We start from the raw sequence: 11,381 nt of genomic DNA, 5'->3' as shown, positions 1-11,381 counted from the left end.
CACATGACCGGTCGACAGGAGTTCTTCATCGAGCTTGACTCTAGCGTTCGAGGCTCCGTCAAGTTTGGGGATGCCTCCGGCGTGGAGATCAAGGGCGTCGGCTTCGTCACCTTCACCGTTGTGTCTGGTGAGCACAAGCTGCTCACTGGAGTCTACTACATCCCCACGTTGAGGAACTCTATCATCAACTTGGGATAGCTAGATGAGAACAGTTCACGCATGGTGGTTGAGGATGGAGTCATGAGGATTTGGGATCGCCATCGTCGCCTTCTTGCCAAGGTAACCAGGAGCACAAATCAACTCTATGTCCTTAACGTGCAGGTGGCACAACCCCTCTGTCTCGCTGCTCGTCGGGATGACGAGGCGTGGCAGTGGCACGAGCGCTTCGGGCACCTTCACTTTGAGGCCCTGAAGCGATTTAGTGCCACAGAGATGGTGCGAAGCCTGCCATGCCTCGACCATGTGGAGCAGCTCTGCGACGTCTGCGTGTTGACGAAGCAGAGGCGACTCCCCTTTCCCCAACGGGCGAGCTTTTGAGCCAAGGAGAGGCTTGAGCTTGTGCACGGGGACTTGTGTGGCCCGGTGACACTGGCCACACCGAGAGGACGATGCTACTTCCTGTTGCTCGTCAACGACCTCTCCCGCTACATGTGGGTGATGGTCCTTGGCAGCAAGGGAGAGGCTGCGGACGCCATCAGGCACGTGCAGGCTGTTGTGGAGGCAGAGTGCGGCCGCAAGCTACGCGTGCTGCGCACCGACAACGGTGGCAAATTCATGGCGGCTAAATTCGCATCGTACTGCACTGATAAGGGCATTCAGCACCACTACTCTGCGCCATACAGCCCACAATAGAACGGCGTCATCGAGCGCCGCAACCAGATGGTTGTGGAGATGGCTCAGGCCCTCCTCAAGCAGAGGGAGATGTCGGCTGTCTTCTGGGAAGAGGCGGTGGTGTCGGCCGTCTACATCCTCAACCGCTCGCCTACCAAGGTGCTCGACGGTAGGACGCCGTACGAGGCTTGGCATGGGCGCAAGCCAGCGGTCTCCCACTTGCGGGTCTTCGGCTGCCTCGCGTTCGCCAAGGAGCTTGTCCACATCAGCAAGCTCGACAACAGAAGCACTCTGGGAGTGTTCATCGGTTACGTGGAGGGCTCGAAGGCCTACCGCATCCTCGACCCAAAGACAGCGTGTGCGCATGGCGCGCAACGTTGTGTTCAATGAAGGGCGAGGATGGGCGTGGGACAGGGCGGTGGACGACGGCTCGACTCCGACGTACGACGACTTCACTGTCGAGTACATTCACTTCGAGGGAGCTGGGAGAGTAGGCGGCTCTTCTTCGACGAGCGCGTCTACCCCAGTCCTCGAGCCTCCACCGACCTCGGCGCCTGCTACTCCGACAGCACCACGCTCTCTAGCCAGGACCTCGGCTGTGATGAGTTCTTCGCCGGCTCCACCACAGCCGGCACCGCCATGCACTCCAGCACCGATAGGCACCTCTTCGAGCACGTCTATTCCAACACCAGCTCGTGTCAAGCACAGCCCGGTTAAGCTCGCTACTCCGCTCTCTCACGATGAGGAGCGCATCGACGCGTACCATGATGGCGAGCCGTTGCGGTACCATACGATGGAGAACCTTCTCAGCGACCAGCCGGTGTCGGGACTGGTGCTTCACGACCTGGAGGCACAGTTGCACCTTGCGTGTGACGACGGCGAGCCTCGGTTATTTACTGAGGCCGAGAGACACGCGGCATGGCGCGCCGCGATGCAGTTGGAGATGGATGCGATTGAGAAGAACCACACCTGGGAGCTTATTGACCTTCCTCGTGGCCACCGCGCGATCACCCTTAAGTGGGTGTACAAGTTGAAGAAGGATGAAGCCGGCACCATCGTCAAGCACAAGGCTCGCTTGGTGGCATGAGGTTTCGTGCAGCAGGAGGGGGTCGACTTCGACGACGCCTTTGCTCCCGTGGCACAGATGGAGTCCGTGCGACTCCTCCTTGCGCTAGCTGCCCAGAAGGGCTGGCGTGTTCATCACATGGACATCAAGTCGACGTTCCTTAACGATGACTTGAAGGAGGAGGTCTACGTGCACCAGCCGCCGGGATTTGTGATCCCCAGCAAGGTGGGCAAGGTGCTCCGCCTACGCAAGGCCCTCTATGGCTTGCGGCAGGCACCGAGGGCGTGGAATGCCAAGTTGGATTCCACGCTAAAGGAGATGGGCTTTGAGCAAAGCCCGCACGAGGCAGCCATCTACCGATGGGGCAGTGGAGGAAATGCTCTGCTGGTGGGTGTCTACGTCGATGACTTGGTGATCACCGGCACCAAGGATGCGAAGGTGGCGACATTTAAGGAAGAGATGAAGGCCACCTTCCAGATGAGTGACCTGGGACCTCACTACTTCTACCTAGGAATCGAGGTGCACTAGGATGACTCCAGGATCACGCTTCGATAGACCGCCTACGCCAAGCATGTCGTTGAGCTAGCTGGGCTCACCGACTGCAACCCAGCTCTCACTCCGATGGAGGAGAGGCTGAAGCTGAGCCACGACAGCATGACGAAGGAGGTGGACGCTACGTAGTACCGGCGTCTTGTGGGGAGCCTTCGCTACCTCGTCCACACACGGCCGGACTTGGCATTCTCCGTCGGCTACATTAGTCGGTTCATGCAGCGACCGACGACGGAGCACCAGCAGGCTGTGAAGAGGATCATCCACTACGCTGCGGGGACTCTCGACCACGGCCTCTACTACCCTAGGTGCCCTGGGGTGGCACACTTCGTCGGGTACAGCGACAGCGACCACGCCGGCGGCATCGACACTAGCAAGAGCACGAGCGGGATCCTCTTCCTCCTCGTCAAGTGCCTCGTTAGCTGGCAGTCGGTCAAGCAGCAGGTGGTGGCCCTGTCCAGCTGCGAGGCCGAGTACATAGCGGCCTCCACCGCTTCGACTCAGGCGCTCTGGCTTATCGACTGCTTGGTGATCTACTCGGCAGAGACACTAGAGCGGTGGAACTCAGGATGGACAGTAAGTCCGCTCTGGCCCTGGCAAAGAACCCCGTTTTCCATGAACGGAGTAAGCACATCCGGGTGAGGTACCACTTCATTCGAGGCTGTTTGGAGGAAGGGAGCATCATGGCAAGCTACATCAACACCAAGGACCAGCTTGCGGACCTGCTTACCAAGCCTCTTGGGAGGATCAAGTTCCTTGAGCTCTGCTCTAGGACCGGGATGGTTCAACTTTCCCACAAGACGACGCACAAGACTTAGGGAGAGAATGATGGGATAAGTCTCTATGTTGGCTGGTCTTTGTGGAGCTGCAGCATATGATCCTTGTGGCTGCATGGTAGTCTTGCTGCCTATCAAGGACAGCATCCTTGACTGGCTAGGACAGCATCTTAACATCTAGGACAGCATCTGTTTTATGACAACATATTAGCATCTAGCATCTTGACATATGCTAGGCTGGCTAGCAGCCTATAAATATGTATCCCCAACCCCTCAGGTTGGTATGACATTTGTGTGAGAAATAAACCAGAACAGAAAATTACCCCAACTCCTAGTGTCATCCTCTCTCGATGAGAGTAAGAATTCTGCTACTACCAAGAGTAAGAATTCAGCGACTAACAAATATTCCTCTACTTGAGAAGAATAATAAATAAACCCCTTTCAAAAACAAATTAGTTGGGCACGGATAGCTGAATCGAAAATTGGAAAGCCCCCCACCCCCGACTTGAGGGCTTTGACTAGCTACTAGACTCTAGACAATCTAGATGCATGCCTGGGTAAAACTTCTGTCCAAAGTTCAAGAATTGAAACCATTAAAATCAGATTAGGAAAGCAGAAGTAAATCAACCATCGTGGGATGGTGAAGGAAAACAACGGCATTTGGTCTTGTTCCACTCTTGTGAAGTATCGACTTACCTCTCTAACTGTCTTATGGGCCCATTTGAGTTACCGACAGTGGACGAGGGTGCCAAATTGTATGCTACTCACCACCTCATGATCTCATCTAGGTTCAATTTACAGTGGTCAGTGGACCATGTTTTACACAAAGTCATGTCGCCAGGTCAAGTGTTTGCTACAGATGCGTAAAAGCAAAACAATTATCAGAAAAAGTGTTCATACATTATCATATTTCGTATGATGATGTCCTTTTAGATTCAAATGATTTGTGTATCTAAGTTTATGAAATATTCTAGCATCTGTAGGGCGACATGTTGCTGCAATGAATATGTTGTTTGAACGACACAAGGAGGCTTGAGTTTTTGCCACCTCAAAGTTCAAGAATAATATTGCAGTAAAATCCAAGACAACGGTGGAGAATTAGAATAGTACCAAGAGATGCCTACTTTTTGCACAGACAAAAAAAAGTTGGACAAAGAAAATGACTTCAATAGTTTCTTTCAGCAGTTACGAACCATAAATCTCTCAGATCACTAGAGACTGGACCACATAGCAGAAGGGGTAAAACAGATTCACTCAACGATTGGTACAGCGAGTGCCCTTCACACCTCCAATCATCTTCACATCTTGATAAGAGAATCTGATGTGGGGTGAAATAACCAGAAAGCCTACTGATGGAACAGAAAAAAAAAAGCAAATTCTAGTAGATCAAATTCATGACAATGAAGGTTGAAATGAACTAACAAAATTGTCTGAATGCAAGTTAAGCAGTTGCAACCGTCTCTGAATGATAAATCTGTTTATAAAAGATCCTATAAAATGTTTTCACTATACAACCCGACCGTGATATCACTTTCCCTTTATCAATGGAACATTCTCATGACAACATTCTTATAATAGTGTAGCAACCTCAACATACAATAGGTAATGAAATATCTCGGTAGAAATTGCATGAGCAAACAATAGTAGTTTAGTATTCACCGCGTTCCAAATTGTAAGTCGTCCTGTTTTTTCTAGTTACATAGCTTTTGCTATGCACCTAGATATATACTATGTCTAGATACTTCGTAAAAGCTATGTATCTAAAAAGGCCAGAATGGCTTACTAATTGGACTGGAGGGAGTTATATTTTCGTACATCACACTAAAGATTTGAAAAGTGCAACATCCATCTGCAGTGTTTCTAAAAAAAACAGCAGCAGAAAAACCATTATGATACAGGCTTACACCAATGCTTCGTATCTATACCTAGAAATAGATGAAATATAGTGGCTTGATTTAGAGTATGTAACATGTCATTTATGGTGTGATCTGATATGAAACGTATTATTAATCATAATAAATGTGATAGAGTTTCATGGCCATCATACTGAAATATTGACACCATGCGGTAAACTGGTAATTGCTTGCTACCTATTGTACGTTAAAATAATAATCAGTCCACTATCCACACTTTGAGATAGTGCTAAGTTTTTCTTTTGTTCATTTCAGTTTTCTGAAAATTGTAAGAGAATGGTTTCCCTGGACGTTTGGGCATTTCTTGAAATGTTAAGTGTTACTCACTTAATATAAGATTTTACTTGATGCATCCAATGAGCAGGATATCATAGATGGTGGACCACTGTCATATGATGAGATTCTCTGATCGTGGCCTGAAGTACCATATACATGGCACACATTGCATACATATCCTCCTGCGTACGTGTAACCAGTAGCGAGTCTATCACTCTATCTATAGAAAATTAGCAATGGCTTCTACCAGCTGAAGATTATAGGTATTCAGCATGCTCTTCATAGCACTATAGCAGGTTAGCAACCACAAATGCAACTTCCCATAACTTAAAAAACATCACTTAGTGTGATTGTGTGACATAAGCTTTTTACAGTCGAGGATTTGCACCACCCTCCAAAATGGCAAGAATCTCTAGTCTGTTTTGCCTTTGGGGGATCCTTGTGTTTTTCGTATATATAGTTGATTAAAACTTTTATAATATCATTCTATGGATATATACATTCAGCTTTAGTAAAAATATTTATAGATGCATTCAATTTTAGTAAAAAATCAAATGGTGACTGACTGTGTTTTAAACCTTTTCCATGTTTTTATTTTTCACCTGCCCCCTCTTTTCTTCATTACTGTACTTTGCCATTGTTATTATTTATTTACTATTTACTAATTCTGTTTCTTATGTTCCCTACTTATAAAAAAATGTTTAGATGGCCGATAAACTATATGGAAATGATCATATCTGCCATACAAATTGCAACAAGAGACAATATCCCATAGAAGAAATACAATCTGAACAGACATGCAAAAAGAATGAAATCTATGAGGATACAAAAAGTACAGGAGAAAAAAAGAAAAAGGGAAGAACACAATACCTTCCGTGACCTAGAAACAGCGGTAAAACGACATTGTCTGAACATAGAGCGTAAGCATTCATATCTATCTTCATCCCATGGTATATGGTGTACTTCACCCCAGAATATATAAAACATATGAAAGAGTCATATAATGAAAGATCATACTTGGGCATACCAGAGCACAGATGCAAATATTGCAATGCAATATTTTGGTTTGAGGAGGGCAATAAAGATAAAAACAAGCATAATAGAAGGGACATTATATACTCCAATTGCTGTAAATATGGACAGATAAAAATACCACCGTTTAAGGACCCTCCAGAATTTCTTGCAAGATTACTTGACTACAAAGGAGATTCTTTAGCTAGACATTTTTTACAAAAAATAAGACAATATAATAGTTTATTTGCTTTTACTTCGATGGGCGGTAATATTGATAAAAATATAAACCAAGGAGAAGGCCCTTATGCATTTCGTGTAAATGGGCAGATACATCATCGCATTGGAGCGTTACTACCAAAACCAAATCAAATACCAAAGTTTTCTGAACTATACATCTTCGATACAAAAAATGAGATTCAAAACAGGATCCGAGCATTGAGCAAACAGGAACCCGAGGACAATGATATAGACCCTTATATAGTACAGGAGCTTAAAAAAATGCTTGATGAACATAGGGAAAATTGGTCTCATACCATTGAAAGATCACCATCAGCATGTTCGGTTGGCTGGTTCGAATCGTTGCTGGTTCGTGAAGAATTACTGCTGGTTAGTTTGTGTGAGAGAAAAATACTGTTCCGGCCGGAAATTTACGATAGTTTACGACAAGCCTCAGCCAAACAAACAGGCTGTGGAACTGTAAATGGGCCCCACAGTACTTGTAGCACGACTTCTCTCCCTTCGCGCATGACAGTGGGCAAAAGCATGAGAGAGAGAAAAAAAGATGGTAGCCGGTTCTATGCATGGGAGCAGGTTCTCTATAGAATCAGGCTCACAGTGTAAAAGACCTGGTCCTATGGTAGTACTAAATGTTTAAATGCATAGACACGCCTTGCATACACACTCTGCGGACACTCTTAAGTAGCTAACACATGCATGTCAAATGGATCAGAGGGCTACCACATTAATTTGTTATTACTATTTGTACTTGTATTTTCCCAACATCTAATGATCCTATGTTAGAGCATCTCTAAAGGCTTCTTAAAATTCACTAGGTAAATCAATGATTATGCTAACGGATAATGTAATAGAGAGCTCTATTTTAGTCTTATTCAATAATTTATATTAGCTCTCTAAAACTCAAAAGTAAGGCACGAGTAAGCGTGGAAGGCGCACAAATATATCTAGGAGTTGAGGAGATTTACCAATTGCTTATCTTTACAAAATAAGGTTAACCTACCAAACTCTTGGATGTTGTTATTCCTTTTCTAAACAAAATTCGAATTAGTTCAACTTTTTATCCATATGTTTTGGAATCTTGTAGTTTTCACCTTTTCTTTCACCTCATTCCAATATTCTTCAGGTTCCTCCGTTCCAAAGTCTCTTATATACTTTTTTTTTGGGCAAAGAAAGCCTTATATTATCATTGTGTTTATATGTTCTAGTTATAAGCTTAGTCACATGCTCGTCAGCCGTCACAAAGATCTCGATTGCATCCATCGAGTTACCGACACGGATGGTCGTGTCATGTCCTAGTCCAATCCATGTTAGTTCAGTAATGTCCATCAGGTCTTTGATTGCACCCATCGCAACACCAACATCGAGTCGGTATCAATGGCTACCGACAGTTCTGAGCACCAGCACATCACACAACATCGAGACACCGCAATCTGCGTGACAGAATGGACAAATTCAGGGCGAAAAGCAGAAGAGATCTCTTGATGCAAACATGCAGACTCCATCGAGTTTATTTGACCAAAATATAGAGGCAGGCATGGCACAGCACGGTCTGCCAGACCACATCACTCTAGTCTAGGCTGTTCTTATATGCCGGCCTAGGAGTCGGCAGCACCAGCTTAAGGGCCCAGATTTTGAAGCCTGTAGAGAACTCCCCCATAGCAAACGGGGAAATTTCTTATTCGTGGCCCGTCGTTACCCGCTAGCCCAGCGTAGTGGAGCACCCTGCACGTCACCACGCCAACAGCCGTTCTTTACATGCCTCTAGGCCTGGCTGCAGTCACAGCAGGGCCGGCTTGTCGCAGCACCTGCACGCAGGCGAGAATAGCAAGGTGATGAATGGTATGGTTCTCGACAGATGAAGCTGGGCGTGCTGGTTGGTCGAGAAAGATCACCTGGAAGTAGGATTCCAGCTTCTGCCTGAGGACTCCATGCTCCCTCTTCAAGTTCTGGAAGGACCTCATACAACTTCGAAAACAAAAGGCAGGTGTATCAGTAATGGCTGATTAACAAGTCTCGCTCAAAGCTAGTGCCCATCCCATCACAGACAAAAGGATAACCAGCCCGTGAAACTGTCAATAGCCAAGAAGGGCTGAACCGCCAAAGCCAATCCAAGTAGTCCTAACTGTTGAGGAGCAGTAGAGCATGTGTAGCATAGTACGGTCCACATGACATGACCAAAGCCATGCTGAAGCATTGGCTGTATTGGTGCTTTCTGCAAAGTGCCCATGGGTTGGGTGCTCAAATATCATATCAATGGGAACTAGAGCACTTTTACATGCCCTTTTTTTCAAGGGAGTGGGGAATTTGGCTTTAGCAGTCATCTTAAGATTGACGACCCAAAGTTACCAATTCAAAGACCAAAAAGAAAATCATCATGCAGATTAGAGTGGGAGGGAGATACCCTTCAGCATTCTCGTCTCCACAGATATTCCTGAATGACGTGCACTCGTTCTTCATCCTAGAAGCACCAATGCTGTCACCGGTAGTGTTATGTTAGGCATGAATAGATCATACAAAGACATGAAGTTGTTACAGTGTAAACACATTGTCAAAATGTCCATGAAATCACACATTCACATGATATAAGCTGTGACAGTAATATCACGATATCTTCTATACAACGTTGATATATGCATGAACACACCTTTAAGTTTGCAAGGACGTACATATTTAGGACGGGACTGGTCAAACTGATATTTGCCTCTGCATTAGCAGATCTACTCAAAACAAAATATGCTTATAAGTTTCTGAGTATCGTTACCTACCATTTTACCAGGCTATGCATTTCAAATCAACCAAAAATATTTAAGCGTCCAGGCAAATGTAATAAGTAACAGATGGGGACGAAGACTTGTTCAGGTTCTTCGCCTACCCAGGCTATATAAAGGGTAGAAAAATTAAGCTGTTTTATAATCCAGTTTAGTTTTGTCTTCCGTGTTGGTTTCTTGGCAAAATAAATTAGGTTTGATGATAAATTAGTTGAACACTTGTTAATATTTTAGAATTAACAGTATCGGTAACACATGAACAAGAACAACAGTACAAAACCTAAACATTATCATTTCCAACCCATGAAAACGACCTGGGTAGATGTGGCTCTCCTCCACTTGGCAGTGTTTTTCAAATATCAGTTGTTAGAGAAAGTGTGATATCTCTCCCCCACCAACGAGGTGACCAACATTCATAACGAACTTGCCTAAAGGGCAAACAAGTTCAAACAACCTCTAAAGTCCATCGTCAATAGTTCTGTCGTATAGCCATGCATGATATATGCAGTCAAACAAACACAGAAGCAACTATATGGATAGACCAACCTAGAACAGCTTCCTTTTAATTGCTGCATGTTTACATCCCATCTGCTGAAATCTCTTGGGTTCTTCTCCCTGCACAGTGTTGTTAGATTACCAACAAAACTTAATGTCACTGAACATGTAAACAGAACAAAGTGTTGTCCTAGTTTATGACATCGCAGCTCTCCTGCGCGTTCAAGAAAAAAGACATCGCCAACACTTACATAGCTTGCTCAATATTTGTCATTAGCCTGGTTGAGTTCTCGAAGAACAAGGAAACAACTTCTTCTGTAAAATTAGGGCTTGCTTCATCCTGCAAGTACTCAATCTGACAAAATTGCTCATCCAAGTATCCCTGTCGTCATTACAATATGGAAAATCAGCAAACATTTTAACAGCACATATTAAAGTAAGGTAGATAGCAGAATTTGATAATAAAACCAATGTGGCCGTGAAGACCTTAGCATCAGTTTGCCTAGTAAAGGTCCACACTAACATTTAGTGGAATTCTAAATTCTATATAAATAACGTTGACACACTTAATTCAACATTTTTTGTTTCAGGTTCTTAGCTTTCTGTCAACTAATATGAAATGATGCAAACAATTTCCCCAAAAACACTCTATTGTACTCCCTGCTCAATGCTGAACAGAAGATATCACAGAGTAACTATAGATAGAAAGGATTGAGAAGTAGAGTTGCACAGCCTCCAAAGTGAGTTGTTCCTGTGGTACATAGTATATTGGTAGGTATACTGCAACACTTGAACAAGCAGGAAACACACCATTGACTGGACTAAAATGCTAACATAAACCTGATCAAAGAGGCTCTTTTTCAAGGATGCTGCCTGGCGTTGCAAATTAGAATACTCCATTTATAAATGAATGCCTTCAAGGTAGAGTAGGCAAAATGCATATGCAACTGGTTGGTCACCTTGCTTGTAAAATAGTTGGCTACGAGATCCATTTATATAGCCGAGGAGGCTATTGCTATCGTCCAACATAGTAAAAGTGAAGATATTTCAAAGTATGAACAACAAATATTAGCATGCCACGTACAGAAGGGATTTTATTGCCAAGGTGTGCAACATCTATCCACATTTTGGACAATGACTTAAACTGCTGTGTATCTGATGCTCCTTTGAGGTGCATGCTGTGCACATTCGGCCTGAAGAAACAATAACTGCTCTTCTTTCAATTAACCAGACTGATTAGTACAGGATCCAAGAAGATTGCCATTTCATTGGTTATCCATAAGCAATCCTCCTGGCCAATGTTTATTATTACTTGTGATGAAAAATTCCTAACATTTCACATGGTCAATAATGCATTAGCATCTCAGGTAGTACTCTATTCCTCATCAACTCTAGCTTTCTGCCTTTCACAAACTCTGATGTTTCGTCATCAGAGTTTTTTTTCCCTGAGATATTG

At 44.7% G+C, this 11,381-nt stretch overlaps 1 protein-coding gene across 1 annotated transcript; it reads right to left on the bottom strand.

The window, feature by feature from the left end:
* Window positions 1-8,094: 8,094 nt before the first annotated feature.
* LOC136517965 (pseudo histidine-containing phosphotransfer protein 5-like) lies at window positions 8,095-10,887 on the bottom strand. Its single transcript, XM_066511621.1, has 6 exons — window positions 10,766-10,887; window positions 10,177-10,307; window positions 9,977-10,045; window positions 9,064-9,135; window positions 8,555-8,627; window positions 8,095-8,467 (listed from the first exon to the last, which is right to left on the bottom strand). Exons 1-6 carry the CDS (start codon window positions 10,823-10,825, stop codon window positions 8,414-8,416), a joined length of 459 nt encoding a protein of 152 aa, XP_066367718.1. The 5' UTR covers window positions 10,826-10,887; the 3' UTR covers window positions 8,095-8,413.
* Window positions 10,888-11,381: the final 494 nt, after the last annotated feature.

Source organism: Miscanthus floridulus, chromosome 17, assembly GCF_019320115.1.
Source record: "Miscanthus floridulus cultivar M001 chromosome 17, ASM1932011v1, whole genome shotgun sequence".
Lineage (NCBI taxonomy): Eukaryota > Viridiplantae > Streptophyta > Magnoliopsida > Poales > Poaceae > Miscanthus > Miscanthus floridulus.
Note: the sequence above shows the minus strand (reverse complement) of the source record. Positions and strands in the feature narration are given on the sequence as shown.